This window comes from Eucyclogobius newberryi, unplaced genomic scaffold (genome assembly GCF_026437365.1).
Source record: "Eucyclogobius newberryi isolate DKJ021-1_F unplaced genomic scaffold, fEucNew1.0.hap1 SCAF_11, whole genome shotgun sequence".
Lineage (NCBI taxonomy): Eukaryota > Metazoa > Chordata > Actinopteri > Gobiiformes > Gobiidae > Eucyclogobius > Eucyclogobius newberryi.
The window spans coordinates 19,540,861-19,561,555 of NW_027315735.1; the positions used below are offsets into that span (position 1 = coordinate 19,540,861).

Consider the following 20,695-nt stretch of genomic DNA (forward strand, 5'->3'; position numbering starts at 1 on the left):
TTGTTTTACAATGCGCAGAATAACTGAAGTCACAAGACTAAACTTTGCGAATATACAGTGAGTGATAGAATTTACTACAATCTGAAGTTCCAAATTTGCATTATATAAATCAGAATTTATGTAACATATGGGGAATTGTCAGTTAAAATAAAACATCAATGCACAAAATTAAATCAACTTGATCTACATTAACCATGTAAAAGTAGTGTAAAAAACAAAACAAAAACATAAATAACAAAAATTACTGCAGATGTTACTTTGCAGAATAGATTAAGTTACTTTATGAACGCCACATCCGGAATCTTGCCTTCACTCTGCAGGAGAATTGTAACAATTTTAGTGTATAATAAAATCATTGATAAAAGTTAAACAAAAAGTCACATTACCCTGAGCTGAGTATAGATTTGTGCGGCTCTGCTGAAATCCCACTCATTGTCCTGGAGGCACCTAAAATGCATGTGTTTTAAGTTTGTTTTGTTAAGAGTTAAAACATTTTATCTTTCCACATCTCTAAACATACTTTTGAGACCATTCCAGGTTCATGCCAGACTTCTGAGAAAAGGCAGTTAGCATCTCCTGCTGAGGCGCTGTGAGAGTTGGAACAGGACTGGAAGATGGAGTAGGAGCAGGAGCAACAAATGCTTTGCGTATCTCCTCTGTGGTAGCCATTCGCACAAAAAGATGATCGTTCACAATGCACAAACTGTTAAGGAAGAACAACATTGGCATTTAGATGAGTTACGGTACATCATTCATTTTATCTGTAGCTTTAAAAAGATTCTATCATTCACTACCTAGCAAAAAGCCACACACTGTTGATACTTTGTTAAGCCAGGTTAAGTTTGATTATGGCACACTTTCACATTTACGTATTGCATCTATTTTTTGCAAATATTTTTTTGATAATGGGAGTCACGCCACTACAAAGTTTCCTCCATCACTTCGCGAGGATTCTCGCTGATGTCATGTGCTCTCTTACATTGAATCAAATGTCTCCTGGCACATTTTCTGCGTCTTCCCAAGTTTTTCCCCATTTGTTTTGCCAAACAGTGTATTTAATAGTTTCAGTATTCCTATCAATACATTTAGCTAAAAGGTCAACTAAAGTTTATCTTACCCAGAATTGCCTGCAGGGACAGTAATAAAAACTCGAGAGAAAGCCATTGTAGACTCTCGTGATTTTCCATCAGCAACAACTGCAACATCAAATAAAAAATAAATTATTGACGAAAACAGATTCAACAGATTCAGCTGTTCTTAATAGCCACAACTTGCCTTCTTTGAAGACCCCACTCACAGTGAAAGATAATAGGGTGTTCTGAAAAGGGAACATACTATGAGTTTAACAAACCCCTTCACAAAGTTAGACAAGACAAAAATCAGACAGATACTTACTGTATAGGTATTTACATCAACCGTGAAAGAAGCAATATCATGTTGAGTTTTGGGTAACTCGTTAAGAAATGCCACAACATTTAGTCGCGTGTGCTTAAGCAGCCGAAAACGCATGGCTAAAAAAGAAAATTGGAAGAGCAGCAGTAAGTGACAGTCATCCAAAATAATGCAAGCACTTTGACAAAAAGAAACTCACTAGAATCTTTCAACCTCTTCAGATTTCGACTGTCTTTGTGATATTCTCCAAGACTACTCCTATGCACAAAAGATGAACATTGTAGCATCAAATGTATAATTTTCTTGTGTATAATGTGGCAATACCTGGAAGGATTTTGTGAGGAGAAAGGAGTTGTGAGAGAGAATGATGCTCCATCATGGTAAGCGTCAAGAAGTGGTTGTCTGTCTGATGAGTCGTATATACTGTAGTATCTGCAAAACAATAAATTAACATTTGCAAGTATGGACCCAAATCATTATAAGGCTTAGGAATACCAAAAACACACACAACACTTACTGTTGAAGGAATCTGAGGATATGGGCTTTTATTTCATCAGAACCAAAACAGCTGCCCTGAATTTAAATAAATATTTCAATAGGAACCCTTATGTGGAGATGCATCAACACTTAAAAGCAATTATGAAACCAACTAATAACCAAATATGACAAGACCGTGCACCTTGCATTGAGGTATGGTGGTTGGCGTTTCCACATCAAAGCCAATGGGTGGAGGGAGGTCATTTCCATCCTAAAAAAATAACACAAATACACACACATAAATAAATGCCCTCTGCAATCATCTAGAGATGATTATTGCCTTTGACACCAAAATGGTAAGGCACAAACACAACACACCGGGTAAGTGACTTACGAGTTTCAAAAGTCTTGGGAATCTCTGACGTACAGCACTGACACAAAAATAAAAAACAGTGTTAGTGTCAACATTTTAGCAGGCATGATACAGAATGAGCCATCTTACATCTACCATTCTCAGTTACCTAAACCTCTGGAGACATAACATTCACACTGCTGTGTTGTCTGGAGTATATGGAAGAATTAAGATATTAAAATATAGCATGTCAAAAGCAGTAGACTACAATCAAAAGAGTTGAATAAAAATACAAGATATGTATTCAAAATAAGCAGTCGTTGACCATTATTTCTTCCCCTCTCATTTAGGTGTCATTATGTGTTTTTTTTCCACCCATAGTGTACTTACCAGCCTTAATACTCACCTTCCTCAGTATGTAGATATACATTGATCAGATTTTTCTAGGATCTCTCACTCACACTCACACACACACACACACTCACCTCACTCACACACATGCTGGGCCCGCACAAACTAAAAAGGCCATGTAAAAGACAGTTTTAAAATGACAACAATAATTGTGCTGGGACAGAGGTTTACTGATAGCTTTGTGCCCTTCTGATCATACTTTGCAAGCTTAAAGTTGACAAAAGATAGCCGTTTAAAGATACTTTTAGAAAAGAGAGAAAATCAGCTCTCTAGGTAGCTCTGTAGCTGAACCCAGCTGTCCATTGGCAATCCTAGAAATTTAATTTCATTATATATTTTTTTAATATACAAAAGGCATAAAAGCCTGTATAATTTCTGAATTTGTATGCAAAAGCATAGTTTACCTTAAAATATTACCTTACCATTTGGTCATGCAATGAATTAATTGCTCCATTTTCTACTTGTCTTGACTTTCCATATCTTTCTCTGAACATCAGAAGTTGTTTTAGGGCAAAGCCTACCAACTGAGTAGAGGATTTTCTCTTGTCCTTCATCTGGTGCATTAAAAATCAAAAGGCGCAGCACACCCCCTCCACCTGAGCCAAGCAGCATTTCCTGTGCAGTCCTCCCTTTCTTCTAAAAAATGAGATGGTGCTCACTGGGACTGAGGCAGAGTAATCGTGACTGTGCCTGCCTTAGGTTGTCCCAGGGTTTGGAGGTGGGATCTTACCCGTCATCGGCTATCCAGCCTTCCATACTCGCCTGGTACAGGGCGCTGAATGAATGTTAATGCTACAAGGGGAGGGGAATTATGGCTGTTTTTTTCCTTGGGTATATTCAAGCCGTAGTTCGGATTGCAAAGCAATGTCCTCTTTGGCATTAAACAATGCATACATGGTTAAGTATTGCAGTTTGTGGCGATGTCCCTCTTTCTTTTGGTAAAAACCAGCATGACTGAGTTACCTTAATTTCCATTTTTTTTTTAAATCTCAAAATGAGTATATAAGAACTTCCAAAAGAGAGCTGGGTACAGTTTCAGAGAGCATAATTGAGCCGACTAAAGCATAAAAGGTGGCCCATGTGAAAAATTGAAAGTCTCTGTAGTGACAGAAGGAAGTTCCTCAAGGCAATCTCAAGAGAAAAAGACCAGTTTAAGTTGATAAAAGAGATGATAGAAAAATTTCAGCTCCTGCATTTATAAACAAAGAAGTGATACAGTGTTAAGATCACAACCAGCCATCTGCATGGTCCTTTCTACTCCTGGATAGAAAGGTTTGTTATTCATGAAATATATATTTTTTAGTAAAAAACGCACAGCTGTACCACTGCAGCTTCTGTTCTTGGCGCTCCACTCATACCACATACTCAATGACTGACCTAATGTATGAGGCCTGGTCCTTGAAGTGTTCACACAGAGGATTTCTGTTCAGCCAGAGTTCCACAAGCTTCCATCCTTTTACTTTGTCCAGTTCTCTTTCCGATTTAAGCTAAAAAGACAACCGGATGAAAAAGTAATAGAAATCAGCCATACGAAAAACCTCAAAAAAATAATTTTCTTCCAACAAACTCTAGACTATACGACTGTCATTAGTCTTACTTCATTGTGGGAGAGATTCAGAGTCTTCAAGTTAGGCACCTTCAAAACTAGTTCAGTAATTTCATCCAGTTTGTAAATGCGGTTGTTGCTTAGATTTAGACTCGTCAGCTGGGGAGAATGTAGAAATTGTGTTAATACTCGAGTTAATACCTATGCTTTCACCAAATCTGGAAAAAAAAGTAAGTTCCAGTTACCTCTGGAATGTTTTCTTCAATAATCTTAATGACAGCTTCCATGCTTGTTTTTCTGTTCAATATAACTTCAACATTCTGAGACACCAAGTCTGTTGCAAAAATAGTTGTAGTGGAAATTATAACTTTGCATAAATATTATAAGTTTAACAAAGCTGCTTAGATACCTGGGTCTGTTCGGATGTTATTTAAATCAAGAGCTTGCTGTGAACCATCGAAACGTTTCGCCATACATTGCTAAAAACATTTAAATCATGTATTGAACATTTTTTTTTATCTTTAGGGGCAGATTATAATTCTTTACACTTTTTTGGAACATTTGGCTTACCTTAAGATGCTCTAATTGCTCAGGTTTAAGATCAGACAACAGAAAGGAAGGAGGATTGCTTCCATTAACATGGACTTCTACCTAAAAATACATAGCTTAACATTAGACTCGTACCCAAGTGGCTAAAGAGTTTTAAAAAGCCCCGCACTAACCTTATAACCGTCTGTGTCTGTGATCTTGTGAGAACATTTCTGCAAAGCAGTGGCAGCATTTGAATCATCTACATAAAAATGGGCCCTGTTGTGGTCCACGTGGTACTGAGGAAAAACAACAAAAGTGTTGAAGTGTGTAGATTTTCTGCTCAATATTTCTCTAGTTTAAATGTACAACTTATGTTACATTAGTAATGTAAACCTCACCTGGACTGGTGTGTAAGGTACAGAACAAATATTCTGAAGAGCTGTTAGTAGCCATTTTTTGTCATGCTTCTTTCCATGTGGTATCTGTCAAACAAAAAAATATGTTATCACGATTACATTAGTGTAAGCAGGGTGCATATCCGAACAATTCATTACAACTACTTACAGTTACTTTGAACCAGCCAGAGCGGTTCCTTGCCCCAAATCCACCGCCTCCACCACCACCTCGTTCTCCTCCTCTGGAACCACCACCACGACCACTTTTGATTGGTCGTCTGTCTCTTTCAAACCTTCCATCACCTTTCCTAGTTGGTCTTACATATGGGCCGCTGAAAAAAACATCCAAGAACAAATCTCAAACATACAAAACAATTTAAGAGATAAACATCAAGAACAAAAACAAATTTCATCAACATTTAGCTTATAATGAATACAACACAAGTACTGCAGAAAGTTTAGCGGATATTTGACTGTATGTATCTTTAATTTGCCTTACTATCTGTTCTGTCCACTACTATCCTGTGATCCATCACTCATGGGTACGTCTCCATCAATGTCATCAAGTCTAGATCTTGGTCCAGGTACACCACCGAAACCTCCTGACTGGCCACCACGATGGCGATCTCTGCGAGATCTGTCAAATCGTCCCTTGTGGGGCCCTCGGCCTTTGCGGTTGCGAAATGGTGCGGTTCTGTCATCATGCTCTAAAATAGTCACACAAGTCAAGATTTAAAATAAATCCTAGCAGAGAATTTAACGACAGCATGCACCAGGTTAAAACACGACACAACAGAATGGCAAACGTGTTCACAGAAATCCACCCGATGACTGTCCATAATGACCATAACCATAACAGTTTACCTCCAGAGATCATGGAATCATGATCAGTGATCTCTCTTCTCACCATAAACGCCCCTCGGCCTGAGGAAAAGACAATGCGGGTACATATGTAACATGTTCTTGGTTGGCGTTTCTTACCATTGTAGTAATGCCCTCCGTCCGCCATGTTACGTCAGTTGCGTATCATAAAAGGACAAAACGTGGTCTGATTCAAAGAAAGAAACTTTTAAAATCTGCTTCACTAAATCCAAAGTTGTTAGTTCAGCCCCGAGCCAACAGCAGTGTGGATTCGTGGGTCATTTGAACTTTTTTTTAAACGGCTGTTAGCAGCACTGCCACATTAGCTTCTTCCTCCGGAGTTGTGATTGAAAACAGGAAGTACATTGAGTTTGGTTTTTTTTAACTTCCGGAACTAACCAGTGGTTATCATAGATCTATTAGGTGGTTTAATATGCACAAACTATGACGTCAGCGGGGGAAACATACATGTATAGTGTAAAAAAACAAGTTATGTTATATTGAAACTGTAAGATTATTATCGGTATTAATTTGAGAATAAATCACTCTGTTGCTAATATAATGTTCTAACAAACCCCACGTGGTGGGACAGACATAGCAGATAAGATGAACAAGACCACGTGATTGGCAAAAATAGAGTAGCACGTTTCTTTACACTCGCAACTAACAATTTAATTGTCAAAAACTGAACATACAAGTACAAGTTACATAGAAACAAAAACGTGTACCTCGATTCAACACGTGAGTGGTAACGGCAAGGTTTGGATAACGTCTCCGGAAGAAAGTCAGGTGGTCCATCTTAAATCCAATTTCAGCCTCTAGCTCACTTAATCAGATAACCTGTAACCGCCTGCCATTAAATACATATATACTGTAAATGTCAATATACCATGAGGCATTTCAGACATCAAGGGTCAAGGTTAGCTTAGCTACAAACCACGTGTTTGTGTTATATTTCCCACGTCACAGTGACAAAAATTCAAAATTCTTCCTTTTGTTCCGTTAAAACAATAATATTTAGTGACAGAAAAGAGTCCTTGTATCAGCGTCCCTGTGGGCAGCTGGTGTCTACATTCAACTAATTACAGTAACGTGTATTGGCAGTGTATAGCGCCACCTATATGTTATAAAAATATAAATAGAACGTGCACGATACAAACATTCTTTATGGCTACTATATCCCGAAAGATCTCAAATATTTTATATCAGCTGCCAAATAATATATCTGCCTCCCCCTGACAACAAAATACAAACTAGGTCTGTAATACTATGTCTAGCCTATATGACAAGGTCTAAAATTATTAAGTTTAAACGTACAGTTTGATATGACCTGCATCAGATAGCGTGTGTATAATAGGCCTTATTGTGCATGGACAGTATGACTCTACATTGATCTAATTGATCTATGACGATATCAGTGTTTGTTTCAATCCAATACCAAAAATGCTCTGTTTGAAGATCTGATATAAATTTTTTATAAACAAATAATTCAATAAAATACATAATATAGAAAGCTACACAAGTTCTATGCCAGGGGGGTACATTACTGCCGTACACACATTAAAATAATTTGTAATTAGTACAAAATAGTTATTGTTTTATAGCCCTTTTGTTGCTTGACATGCCACATACATTTAAAGATAGCGTATGATTATAAAAAATGTTTAAAATAAGGTGTTTGGTTACTATGTATTTACCTTTGTGCAAATAACAGTCCTTCTAAAATGATGTGGAGTAAGAACAGCTTCAGAAAAGATGCTGAATGGTCTCTGGGTGGCTTCCACAGAATGAGCGGTTTATGTCAGTGTCCCTCTTAAACTTCTTTTGCAGGATTATATTTATGAATAATTTTATGTGAGACTTCTTTTACCTTGTTTGTTATCAGGAACCTTTTGGGAACCCTCCACTCTTTTCCAGTTAATAATTTACAAAACAATAACAGATCTACAGTTTCTTTGAAATAAAGTGGGAATACTCCTATAATGATTTTCTGTATCTATAGGATTGGGGAGTGAAGCAGAAGTTAAATTTAGTTGAGCACCTTTGTGTTTTTCATTTAGCCACATTTAAAATCTAAATGCTATCATGAACATATGTATTGTTCACAGGCTCCTTGCATTGTTTATATCAATTCTATATTTATGCTAGAGATTTCAGAAAGTCTAAAAACTTATTTGGCTCCTCCATTATACATGCTGCTCTCCAGTGAGATGCCACTGCGAAGTACCGCCATAGACTAACCATTTAAAAAGCACATAATTTTATTCGATTGACTCCATATAAATAACAAACATTTTATGCAACATAGACTTTATGCTGTCATGCCACATGCACATAGATGCGCTCATAATGCATTATTCTGAACATCAGATGCTGAGTCACCACAGTCAGTCGTCCTCTTTTTGTTGCCAGGAGGCTTTACTTATGGCCTGGCTCAGTGAGGTGATGAGAGAAGTGAGACCCAGGAGGTAGCCGTCCTCCCGGCTGCCTTCAGTCCATGGCACATTATGTTTAAGCTCACTTATCTCTGGAACAGGTGTGGTTTTTCCAAAATCTATCATCCAAACACAGGCCTTATTGCTGTGGTCATGGACAAAGAGAAGAGAGCTTCCAATTATCTAAAAAAGTAAAATGTCTCTACTTTAGACAGACGTCATTCACTATTCAATGAATCTAATCACACAAATTCAATAATAATGTAATGAATTGTATGCATAACTAACCTCATGGTTTCTGAAAAATGGCGAACACTTCAGGGACTCCTCTAGGGCCAGGAGTCTTGAATGATATGCTTTCTGTCAATGAATTGTGACAATAAAACCTTGATTAAAAGTAAGCCAGTGTGGGAAAATGCAGAGGTTACATCTATACAGTAATTGTTTAAAGATTATGTATAGGCCTACTTCTCAGTGTATAGATTTCTGACATAATGTAAATTATTATTTGAGTACTAACATATGAGTACCGGTAGTCTATAAACCAGGTACGTCCAAACTACAGCCTGGGGCTTTATTGGTCTGAGTTGGTCCAAACAACAAAAAGTAGTACTTTTTGCTGTAAAATTGAAAAAAAAAAATATATTTTTTGATGCTATGCCAACCTAATATTAATGTTCCAAGTCTTATTAAAGGTGTGGAGGCTCATCAAAACAATGCCAAATGCAAAATTTCAAATGATTAACTTTTCCATTTGACAAATTCAACATTGTCAGGTTTTTGTGGCCTTCTGTTCCGAATAAGTTTCAAAATGCGGCCATTGGTGAAAAAAGTTTGGATGGTTCTCAATCTTAACACATTATGTATTCTACTGTATATGATCGCCAAATACTTTTTTTACTCTTACTTTATAAATCTGATTTCTTAATAACTGTATGCTTTTTTTTAGTAATTTATTATTATTATTCTTTTTAGTTTTTCCATCCGTTGGTAAAATGTAGGCTAAAAGTGCAGATTGTAATATGAATAAGTAAAATATGCTGTGTGACTTACCAGGACATTCAATTGGTTTCTGGTAAAGAAAAGCAGAGTCTCTGTTACTTGAGCTAAAGTCAAAATATTTTTGAAGTCTCGCCGAATATGTCCATCCTTCGTCTATTAAGACAAACAAAAAAATACACACAATGTATGCGTGGAATGAAAAATAGATTTGAATGGCTGTGCTCATACCATGATGCCCTCAATACGAAAGCCCAGTGTAGAGGTGGAGCTGAAGGCGTCCCTCCAGTGAAGATACCTCCACTTGGTCACTCCCATCTGAGCATGCTCCTCTGTTGACAGTGCTGAAGGATCCACTTTGACCATCCTCTGATACATGTCATTACGCAGCTGTGGTCTGGTTTGTGCTTTCATTACTTCTTCCTCCTGGTAGGTTCTGACATAAAATAAACAACAACACACATTTCAAATCATAGGAAATTGGTTGAGGAGGTTTTTCACATTCTACTATTTGACGATGTCATAATTCCAGATGGAAGATAGGGGCCTATTCATGGGTTTCAGCTTCCTGCTTATATAGGCACAATTTTGAGCACATTTTACAATTTAAAAGATACAATATTTGGATTTGAATTGTTGATTGCCATGGCAACATTGCTAATTTTTTCATCACTCTGAAACACATAATAATAATAATAATAATAATAATAATTATTATTATTATTATTATTATTATTATTATTATTATTATTATTATTATTATTATTATTATCATTAGCCCCCCTCCATCGGGTAATATGACATGATCACATGCTAGAATCTGAAAACAACTAATTAACACATAGCCCACCTGACTCCCATCTTACAATCCATAATAACCGGGCTCCTGAGACCACTCAGCAGGTCCTCGAGGCGAATATAGCAGTGTTCTCCTCTGGTGACCAGGCCATAGTACTGTGGCACAAAAGGCCTCAGAGGGTCTTTCATTAAAATGTCCAAACAGGTAGCCTCAACTTCACTGTACAGCTTGAGTACCTCACCCCCATCACTCAGCTGAAAGTTTCCTGTTCAGAAAATATGCAGGTTACAATTACATTTAATGAGTTTTAGCTAAATATATATCTAAAATAATGTATGCAGCCATAGTATATCTAAAACAGCACAACTATTTATATCTCAAATCATGCTTTTCCTCTTTGATGGGACAATTGCTGCAGTCGTGAGTTCAAATCTGACTCTCAACAATTTACTGCACGCCTCCTGACCTGTGCAAAATAAAAAAAAACTTTGACCGTAAAATGTTTTTTGCAAGCCTGAGGGTTCTGCGCAGTATCTTTGCTCTTCCTAGAACTGTACTTTTCTGGACCGAGATGTCTGATGTTTTTTCCAGGGATCTGTTGTAGCCCCTCGTCCAGTTTGGGGGTCACTGCCCCGAGTGCTCCGATGACCACGAGCACCACTTTTGCCTTCACCTTCCACACCTTCTCCAGCTCCTCTGAGCCCTTGGTATCTCTTCAGTTTCTTGTGTTCCTTTTTCCTGACGTTGCCATCACTTAGTATTGCCACGTCAACCACAACAACTTTCCTCTGTTGTTTATCCATATATCCAGCTAGAAACTGTGCAGAACCCTCAAGCTCCTTGTCCTAATGTTCAAGCAGTCCCTTTAGCATTTTCCTCCATACTCCAACTCCATACTTAGATAAACTGTCAATGTTAATAATGAGATCCAAAATTGTCCATTTGGATATTATCTTGAAAATGTATATGCATAATATTTATGTAAACATTGCAATAACAAACAAATGTGGTTATCAATCCACTAAAATGTTTGAACATAATTATTTAATATCTGGACACAAGGGTAAAGTTTATGATTGTCCATAACCCTGCATTAATTAACATTAAAATTTGAAACTGGGAAATGTTTGGAACTGTCAGATCCCATATTATATGAAATATTGAGTGGATTTTACATGCCTTGATGTCCAGCCAACTGGACCCAGGAGCTCTGCCTCTTCAGTGACCAGTGCATCATGGTAAAAAAGGTTTTCCAGGAGCGACACTGGGGCAAAGAAGAAACATTCAAATATGATACTTTTAAAAGCTGTAGCTCAAAACAACAAAAGGATGATCTCACATGTTTGAGCATGTTTAATTGTGCAAATGTAAAGGCTCAGGCCTAATCAGGTTATGATTTTTATAAAGAAACATATCTAATAGTGTAATCATCTTGGGGTGAACCTTAGAGTTTCTATATAAAATAATTATGTGGTCAGTGTAAAAACAAAAGAAAGAAAAATACAGCCATCAACATCTAAAGCTACTGCTACTGTTGTCTCTGAAGAGTAGTAGAAGTAGCAGCGAGGCATGCAAACATTATTCAAATATAATACTATCAATGGTCTTTTTCATCTCATGCAAATAATTAGCACCACAGTTGGGAAACATAGTTTTGAAAATAAAGTGTAAGACCTAGTAAATTAAAATTGTACATAACATTTATACATGAATCACCTTCTTAAGCTTTTTCCTCTTGGACACGGCACCTTCTCCTTCACTGAAGACCTCATCACTCTCTCCGGACGAGGCACAGACGGAGGAGCAGGATGAAGACGTGGACGAGTGCAGAAGTTTGGACAGGATGGGATGTGGAGAGGACCTTCCTATGTCTTCATTTCTGCTCGACATCTCTTGGCCTTTTTGATCCATCATCTTGTCATCTTGATACTTTTCCATTTCACCAATTGAGGCTGTGGCCTCATGGATGATGCCATGTTTTTCTGCTCGTCTACTCCGTAGGCATTTTATACATTCCCATTCCTCCGGACACATTTCACATCTTCCCTCCAATCTATCCTTTCTCTTTAATCTCCTTGTGCCCTTCATGACACTGTTCATACATCTATCTGTCAACTCAACAGTATTGTCTTTGGTTTTATCCATTTTAACAGCAGCATCTGCATTATTCTGTCGATTAGATTGTTCAAAATTAGAGTCTGGGTCCATTTCTGTATCTTGCCCCAGTCCCCCGATGCACTGACTGTATGGAGGAAAACTTTTTGTGGCTTGAAGTATAGGTCTGGAAAACGTTTTAACACTCGAAGACCTTTTACTGACCAAAAGATGATTTTTCATCTCATCAGACAATGCGTCCATTAAGTCATTACCTGCTGTTTGGTTGTTAGTTGTATCTGTCTCCATCATGTCTTAGTCTATTGGCTGTTTTATCAATAAAGTGCTTCCTCCATTCTCTCGCTTCTTCACCAGACCTGCATGATCTCACACAATTGTGAATATTGAATAAGAACCAAATGAAATAAGCACAACACAACTCTTACTTATTGCAAATTAATATTGTGAAAGAATATTGCTCTTACCTGTAACTGTCAACCTGATAGCAATGTGAAAAGACTGGTATTGTAAACAAGTCCCCAGACTATTGCTATTGGTGTTGTGTTTTGCATGTAGTGACGCTATGTTTCCACAGCTTGATCCAGAGATAGTGATGTTTCAGGCAGAGAGGACATCCTGGGAAGACAATGGCTTATAATGATGCCCGGACAAAACCACATAAATCATGTATGTGCAATAAATGATCAAATACAGTGTAGGAATACCACATTAAATGTTTAGTTGCATTTTAATTTTCAAAGAAAATAAAAGATAAAGAGTAGAAATATATCGTAATTTTCTTGAAACACACAAACAACAAAATCATCATCAGTAATATTAATGGAAAAAACAAAAGTTAATTTGGATTATAGCAGGAGCAAAGAATGTTTGAAGCTAGACAATCAAGTTTAACAGATTTTAAGCAAGTATTTTAAAGCAAAAGAACCACCAAACATTGCATATTACTATTAGCTGAAAATAAACTACAAGATTATAGATATAGGTTATATATTAGGAGGATCTTAAAATTATACCAAAGGAAATATGAGTATGTAGCTGCTTGATATTTTGTGATACAGTATGACTTTTTTCTGTCAATATTTGCAGCAACCCTACAGCTCAGTTGAATCTTTTATTAAATGTACTGCCTCATTTTAAGACCAGAAAATGTGATATTAGGAACATTCATCTGTTAATATGTTGCATTATCAAAGCATTGTCCTTTGTGTCATTGCTTGTGGACTGATCGGGGTAAGCTGTAAAAAACAAAAACAGTTTCAACAACAAGTTCATAGTTCTTTCACTACGATTTCATTAGAATCATACCTCTTCAGGTTTTTGCCTAAGTTTCAACACCTGTCTCAGATAACTTAGGACAAAGAGCGCACTGAGAAAGATAAAGTTAGTGGAGACACCCACCACAGCTGAAATAAGTGGAAAATTAAACAACAAATATCTGAAAAAGAAAGAAAGAAGATTGTCAATCGAGGGTAATTTTGGCATATTAAAGTTTGGTAAGTCTTAACAGAATACAGACATGTTTTTGATAAAAAATAGATAATGGTCTACCTTAAACCAGTGAAGTGAGCGTTAATGACGAGTCGAGAGGAGTAGATCTGCACCTTGTTGGACATGATCTCAATAATGGCAGTATCTGAAGGAGCATACTACATGTAGAAAGACAAAATGCATGTAACAATACTGTATTACACCCTTAATGAAGTACAACCAAAGATTTAAATACTGAATCCCTCACCGGGTCATCTGTGTATTCTGAGAAGAGCTCTACCTCAAGCACTTGTTTCTGCTCAGCAGTCGCTGTCATAAAAGCAGGAAATAGAAGCACTGTCTCAAGAGTCTTCACCAGATCTGAGCGGTATCGCAGCATTCCCTGACAACAAAATAACAAGATAAAGACACTTGCAACTGTAATTTACTTTAAAATTCTACAGTTTTGAAAACCTCTACAACTGATACATCTTGCAGAAGCGTTTTCTTTTGGAAACACTAATATTATGTTTTTATTAAACTTTTTTTGCATCATCAATACATTTTGTTGTCTTATCAATATTTAGTATAAAATATGCAACATCAATACAATACTTACAAAATGGGAACTGGAAGCAGACAGCTGTAAGACAAATACAATGTACTTTAGCTATTGTTTCTATTATAACTAAAACACACCAAAGGAAATGCAGTTACTCACAGCACGGGCAGATGAGGCAACCTGCCCTCCATCTTGTGAAAAACAAGTCGCTTTAACCATAAACATCCCAATTTCTTGATTGACTGGAGACTCAGGCATCTCCAGTTGCAAAGAGAGTCGATAGGACTGCCCAAATGTTAACACCTGTGTGTGCAGTCAAAACCTCTCACATAACATAAACTATCTATTTAAAAACAATGTATTATGACAAGATACGTACATGTTTCTTGTTCTTCATTAAAGAGATATTTGCCACAGGGTGTGAGCACTTGAAAGAACCTGGAAGTTCACAGTCAGTTCTAAATGGAAACAACGTTAGAAGTATAAGAAAAAATAAGTGTATAAATGTAAATTATGAGGGACCAACCTGTAATAATAGTCCACAGGGGTAGAATAAGCTGCTTTGGGCATGTAAGAGTAGTAGAAGCTTCCGTACAAAAAGGCTGCAATCCATAGCAAAAAGAAAGTGACAGAAAATACCACAAAGCCCTGCACAATTCTCTGACGGGCCTGTGATATCGCCATGGAAACACTTTTCTGAATCTTGAATACCACTCGATTTATGGGAGATTCAACTTCTTCGGATGACAGCAATGGGCCTTCACGTTCCATAAAGACTGTGGTCTGTAAAAGAAAAATCTGTTAGCCTTCAACGGAGCAGTAAGTGAGCAACAAATACAGTATGTGTAATGAAGCAATGAGGGCACAGACAGACTGCCTCATTCACAGCACTGAGCAGCGTAACACCACTGCAGCTAATCTCACTCACAAGCAGCAGTCAAATGATGCTGAACTGCCTGCAACATTAAAACTGCACAAACAAATTGAAATAAGAATCTCTAAAAACCCATATCCCCCACATAACTACTTATACAGCTTGAGCCTATTGGTTAATTTGTGTTTAAGGGCACAGTATTTTGCTCTGTGCTATATGACAGCAGGTTTTCATTTTTTTTAATAGGCAATAAGAAATGATATGCACTATGTAACTTTTCTGGTGAAGGGCGCACCATCTTCTTGTCTCCATGATGTTATTGCTTTGTCTAAAAGGTTCCACAGCTTGGCATCAACCTTGTGTATTTCCATGAAGACAATGACATAACATGACATTATGACACCCACAGGCCAAGTTAAAGGTCTGTGGAAAGACAACCATGCTCATGGAAAAAATGCATGCATTTTTAAGGAATAATAATCTCTGTAGATTAATGGAAGCAAGATAGATATATTAGATACCATACCCTGGAACATTCCAGTAAAGGAAATAACATATCCAAGGAGTAAAGCAGGTGACAGACCTTCAATAGAAAAGTTATGTGGTCCACCTTTAATGCAAACAAACTTACTTGTGTCATTGTGCTAACAGTGGGTCAATTAAAAACAGCATCTTATCATCCAGGCTGGTTCTATAAATGTTGTTGTTGTTGCTTTTAATGGCGGCTGGCAGCCAACTGCAAAGGTGCAGAAACTTCCAGCTTAATTTGTCCTAAAACACAGAACACAACTTTTATAGCCCAAAGGGCTAGACAGTGTGTTTGACTACACACTGTTGTTCCTTTTCTAATTTAATCTCTATACACTACTATGGCTGGCAGCCCAAAGTAATGACCTCAGTATCAGTGAGTAAATTACAGTAAACTTACCTTTACTGGCCCTCAGACCAATTTTTGGTGGCCCTCAGGCCTCCTTCTAAATTGGCCCAAACAACAAAAAGTAGTTGCTTTTTACTGTAAAATTGGAAACATTCAAATATTAATGATTAAAATGCTTAAATATCTTATTAAAAACATAAAACTATGTCAAAATGCAAAATGTTGAATCATTCACTTCATTGGTTGTATGTGGCCCTCTGCTCCATATGAGTTTCAAAATGCTGCCCTCGGTGAAAAATACTCCTGGCATAAGAGAAACATGACGACAACAACTGCGACTTATATAACATCCACTAAGTGGCGGCATTGAGTTACATTATGAGAAACACCCGCCAAATGACCCAGAGTCAAAGAAGACGCCTGGACCAATCAGAAACAGCAACAAGTTTTGACCGGACATTTTTTTAAACGGAAACAATCTCCGGGATTTAAGGTAAAACCATGGATCTATTATATTACTTGTAAAACCCATTTAGTAGTTGTAATAATTATTACCATATTCAACAGTCTGTCTATTTATTTGGTCAAAACTAACAGTTTTTTCTCTATTGATGTGCTGCACATAGGTATAAGCTGTGAGCAGCAGAACGATGTCCTGTAGCAGCAGCGTGATCCAACTTCAGCTCCCTGCGTCTGGACAGGCCGAGCGCGCCCCCGTCCATCTGCTGCCCTGTGAGCTCGAGCACAACGGGCCAGCACAGATCATGGAGTACTTCTGTGCCACTGTAAAAGACCACAAACCTGGTATTGAACGTAAAGGCTGCTGCATGCCTTGCATTAAACCCACTGTAACATTTCTGGTGGAGATAGTATTGCTTCACCATGTTCCCCAGAATGGTATCAAACAACTCCAGTGATGCCACTCGGCCAAGTTACAAGTCAGATCTATAGAGAGGCGAGCCCGTTCACTTTAAGAATGTATGTTTGTCAGCGTGTTTTTGAGAAATTATAATCTAATAGATCCATGATAATGCTGCCTTCATGTGCTATGGTAATTATGATAAATACCTCTTGAACGGCCCCTTCCACTGGGAAACTGGGAAATAATTTGAGGCCCAAATTGCCAAGATTAATTACCCTTCGACTTGGCGGATAGCAGTTATAACCTGTTAGAAATGTATGTTGATGCTACATAATTATATGGCTTAAACAAGTTGAACGGCATTTCTATCCTTTTGAATTGTTTAATAACAAAATAATTTCTCAAGAGACAACAATATCTCTTGAGAAATTATTTTTTTACTCTATTCACATATATTTGACCGGATAGTGTTTAACATGTTTAACGAAAGCACTTGAACAGAATGTAACTACCACTTCAAGAGGAAAGGATAATCTTTTCCAGAGCACAGAAATGTTACTCACTGCACCTTTAAAACATTATGACAGATCGATTAAGTGTTGTTTCTTTGAATTTGTTTCACAGAGAAGACCGTGTCCTTTAGGGGCAGAGAGCTAAAAGGACAAGAGGTCAGCTGTCCGCAACGTTGCACTGGCCTTGTATTGAAAGAAGTCAACAGGCCGGGTTCAGAGGAAGAGGTAATCCTGTGTTTTAGAAGTGAAATGGAATAAATCATGCCACTGTCTGATTTAATGTTTTGTTTTTTAGGACAGAACAGTCAGAGTCACATCTGTGTTTGACAAGCTGACATATTGGAATCTGGAAACTCCTCCCAGCTCGGATGATACAATTGTGAGGGCAATGGACTGGCCTGAGTTAGCTGAGGCAGTACGTACAGAAATTTACCATTAAGAGTTGACAAAATTCACACTGAATACTAATCAAACATCCACTACTTTTGTTTTATTACAGATACATGGACCAGTAGATTGATTAAATAAATGTCTAGACAAATGGGTAACGCTAATGGTGACTGAATTATAATTTACAAAACTGTCATATTGTTTGGTTGAATAAAAAACAGGTTTTTACCTTTTGTAACATCTCAAAATATTAATGTAGGAATAAAAAAACATCAGACTATTTTGACAGTTGTAAGAAATTTGAATGTTTACATTCCATAAAAGTTACATAGACCATAGGGATTCATCATTACAATGTAGTAGCCTGTCATATTTGTTCAGACAGATGGAGGAGGTTGGGGCACGTTCGTTTCCATGTAAGTTGCGTCAGCCTTACTGCGTTTGGCTGGCAACGTGTTGTCATGGGTTTTACGAATGTGTCTGTACAAATCTCCAGACTGTGTGTAACTCCGGTAGCAGTAGCGACACTCATATGGGCGTTCACGTGTATGTACAATAGCATGACGCCGGAGTGTGTATGAGCAAGAGAACGTCTTTCCACAGACGCTACACGTTGGAACATCATCCACAAAGTTTCCTATTGAGTCTTGGAATTCCTGGAAGTAGACTGCACTTTCGGGTTGTGCTGTAGATGAAGGAATGCCACCTTGGGAAGACGGACCAGCATCAGATGGGGAGAGTGGGAATGAATAATCTGGAAGCTGAAAGTGAGCAGTAGTGTTATACTGGGACCTCAGCCCTTCTTGTTGACTGTCATCTTCAAAGTCATCCTCCACTTCCATCACAACCTCTCGTACTTCCTCCTTTTCCTCTTCTTGCTCTTCATCAGAAATAACTATGGCTTCCACTTTTATGTATACATTTTCACCAGCTATGTTTGCTGCCACATTTGAGTTATTTTTGGGTAATAAATCTTCAGGATCCTCTTGAGGCTCAGTCAGACGTTTTGGTGCTGCATCAACGTGCATTTCTGAGCTTGGGTGTTGCTCTAACCTTGTACTTTGAAGCGTTCGCTGCTGTGATGCTGCTGTGTTCTTTGAATGTGAAGAAACTGTTGCTGTCCGAATTAACATTGATATCTGCTCTCCTCCCCAAGAAACACCTCTGTCACTTATTTCTGGGTGTGTCTTAAATGTTTCATAGTCCTGGGATGGTCTGGGGACGACATCATGGGGACTGGGTGACAGGTCTGATCCGGGAAGCCAAACTACTGAACACCCAGGAACCTTGGCCGCTGGAATCAACGAAGATGATGAGGAAGGCTGTTGGCTATTGCTGTGGTAAGTAAACAAAAAAACACATAAAATATTAGAAATAAAAACACTGTAGTTTGCAAATGAACTAAAATGGTACCTTTGTGCCTCTGTGGTGCTACATGGGCCCACAGAGCCCAACTGAGGCTGACTTTCAGGGGCGTGTGAACCTACAAGGTGGTTGTTGGGAGGCAAATGCGAGATGCCCATGCCTGGTTGGGTGGTATCAGCAAGATCAGGGCTCTGGGAAGGTTCAAGCTGTCCTTCACATATCCTTTCTGCACTTCTGCGCTCTACCTTAACGTGATCCTGCTTACTTTTGTCTATTGAAAGCAAAACCTGTGAATGAGCTGTAACATTGTCAGAGTTTAGCACTAGTCCATGACCATCTTCTCTTCCCTTTGCTAGGGTCTTTGTAACACCAGAGCTTTCTTCAGGACGTGTGCTATCTGCCTCTGCTACAGGGCCACGTCTTTGTAGTCTTTTCTTGCAAACTCTTACAACTTCATTCATGTGAAGAAAACTGGCAGCAGCCAGTATATCTTCAACAGGAAGAGACTCTTCCACCTTTAATACACCTTCATAAACAAAGTCCAAGAGTAAACTAAAAGCAGGGGCTGTAACAATGTCACTGTCGAGAGTAACAGAGCCGCTGGAGCCATTTTCATTGTTGTTTCCTGGAGAGTCAGAGTAGAACATGTGAAAGAAAGGGGAACATGAGGCTAGCACAGCTCGGTGAGCCACAAAGCTGGAGTTTCCAACCAAAACCGTGCAGTCACAGAGAAATCCACGTTGGCGCTGAGAACAAAGAGCTGACAGGAGCTGCAGGGAATGTTGCGGGAACTCCATAATCTGAACACAGAATTTTAATTAATTTTGGCGTTAACATCATTAACAGTCAGGATTATGCCTGCAAGAGAAAATTATTATGACTTGATTTTTCAGACTCCTTATTATCTGAAAATGCCACAAAGGCAATAGACAAATATTACTGCATTTTCATGAGAAATATTATAAAGTAAACCCAATGACGGATGATACGTTTTTATAGTGATGATTAATATCGTTCTCTCATCTCAATTACACGGGTCTAATTTTGTTGTGATGTCACTTGAAGCAAGGGTTTATAACTTGTTTTTTTGCAATTTCGTTTCAAATATGGACATGCAATACCATATACTGTTGGTTGACGTTTTAAGATCTATGTGAATACGCAGATAAAACATAATGGGTGGTTGTCCATGCTAGCAGTCTTCTAGACCAGTGGCAAAAATCAAACTTCGCGCCGAATATTTATCACATTTGACGAATATGTTATAACAGCTACATATAAAGCGCCCATTTGATCCAATAACCAGCAGACACATGTAAAATGATCAGATTACGTACATAAATACTTATTCTCACCGCTGATGTTTCATGGAGCTAATAGCGGAAGTTTTGATTTCCTTCTGCGGACGCTGCGGCTTCTCTCGCGTTACAGCGCCATCTACAGCCAGGGATAGACACAACGGGAACAACAGCT

General features: G+C 38.1%; 5 protein-coding genes across 7 annotated transcripts; 1 reads left to right on the forward strand and 4 right to left on the reverse strand.

The window, feature by feature from the left end:
* Positions 1-237: 237 nt before the first annotated feature.
* On the reverse strand, positions 238-6,778 carry nxf1a (nuclear RNA export factor 1a). Of its 2 annotated transcripts, XM_072437658.1 has the most exons (22): positions 6,694-6,778; positions 5,969-6,028; positions 5,604-5,811; positions 5,274-5,436; positions 5,108-5,191; positions 4,901-5,005; positions 4,749-4,829; positions 4,588-4,657; positions 4,424-4,512; positions 4,230-4,337; positions 4,010-4,119; positions 2,264-2,300; positions 2,072-2,140; positions 1,910-1,965; positions 1,717-1,824; positions 1,592-1,650; positions 1,396-1,511; positions 1,276-1,318; positions 1,118-1,196; positions 521-703; positions 387-447; positions 238-314 (listed from the first exon to the last, which is right to left on the reverse strand). In XM_072437658.1, the coding sequence occupies exons 1-22, from the start codon at positions 6,761-6,763 to the stop codon at positions 276-278; spliced, it is 1,998 nt and encodes a 665-aa protein (XP_072293759.1). In that variant the 5' UTR covers positions 6,764-6,778; the 3' UTR covers positions 238-275. The 2 variants fall into 2 exon arrangements, 1 of the variants encoding a protein (XP_072293759.1); XR_011925434.1 differs by lacking the exons at positions 238-314; positions 387-447; positions 5,969-6,028; positions 6,694-6,778 and adding an exon at positions 6,086-6,329 and having other exon boundaries at positions 522-703; positions 1,118-1,318.
* Positions 6,779-8,208: 1,430 nt separating this feature from the next.
* Positions 8,209-12,628, reverse strand: LOC140347016 (inositol-trisphosphate 3-kinase A). The gene is made up of 7 exons (XM_072433327.1): positions 11,915-12,628; positions 11,378-11,462; positions 10,250-10,463; positions 9,631-9,835; positions 9,454-9,555; positions 8,689-8,760; positions 8,209-8,583 (listed from the first exon to the last, which is right to left on the reverse strand). Exons 1-7 carry the CDS (start codon positions 12,602-12,604, stop codon positions 8,353-8,355), a joined length of 1,599 nt encoding a protein of 532 aa, XP_072289428.1. The 5' UTR covers positions 12,605-12,628; the 3' UTR covers positions 8,209-8,352.
* A 571-nt stretch (positions 12,629-13,199) lies between these two features.
* LOC140347024 (seipin-like) lies at positions 13,200-15,264 on the reverse strand. Its single transcript, XM_072433339.1, has 8 exons — positions 14,869-15,264; positions 14,722-14,800; positions 14,502-14,645; positions 14,400-14,423; positions 14,049-14,183; positions 13,862-13,959; positions 13,619-13,748; positions 13,200-13,548 (listed from the first exon to the last, which is right to left on the reverse strand). The coding sequence occupies exons 1-8, from the start codon at positions 15,111-15,113 to the stop codon at positions 13,501-13,503; spliced, it is 903 nt and encodes a 300-aa protein (XP_072289440.1). The 5' UTR covers positions 15,114-15,264; the 3' UTR covers positions 13,200-13,500.
* A 1,305-nt stretch (positions 15,265-16,569) lies between these two features.
* Positions 16,570-18,075, forward strand: rnaseh2c (ribonuclease H2, subunit C). Its single transcript, XM_072437663.1, has 5 exons — positions 16,570-16,586; positions 16,720-16,897; positions 17,580-17,692; positions 17,763-17,882; positions 17,967-18,075. Exons 2-5 carry the CDS (start codon positions 16,744-16,746, stop codon positions 17,985-17,987), a joined length of 408 nt encoding a protein of 135 aa, XP_072293764.1. The 5' UTR covers positions 16,570-16,586; positions 16,720-16,743; the 3' UTR covers positions 17,988-18,075.
* On the reverse strand, positions 17,740-20,695 carry zbtb3 (zinc finger and BTB domain containing 3). 2 transcript variants are annotated; one of them, XM_072437661.1, is made up of 3 exons: positions 20,560-20,695; positions 19,271-20,022; positions 17,740-19,192 (listed from the first exon to the last, which is right to left on the reverse strand). In XM_072437661.1, exons 2-3 carry the CDS (start codon positions 20,017-20,019, stop codon positions 18,235-18,237), a joined length of 1,707 nt encoding a protein of 568 aa, XP_072293762.1. In that variant the 5' UTR covers positions 20,020-20,022; positions 20,560-20,695; the 3' UTR covers positions 17,740-18,234. The 2 variants fall into 2 exon arrangements, with proteins under 2 accessions (XP_072293762.1, XP_072293763.1); XM_072437662.1 differs by having other exon boundaries at positions 20,578-20,661.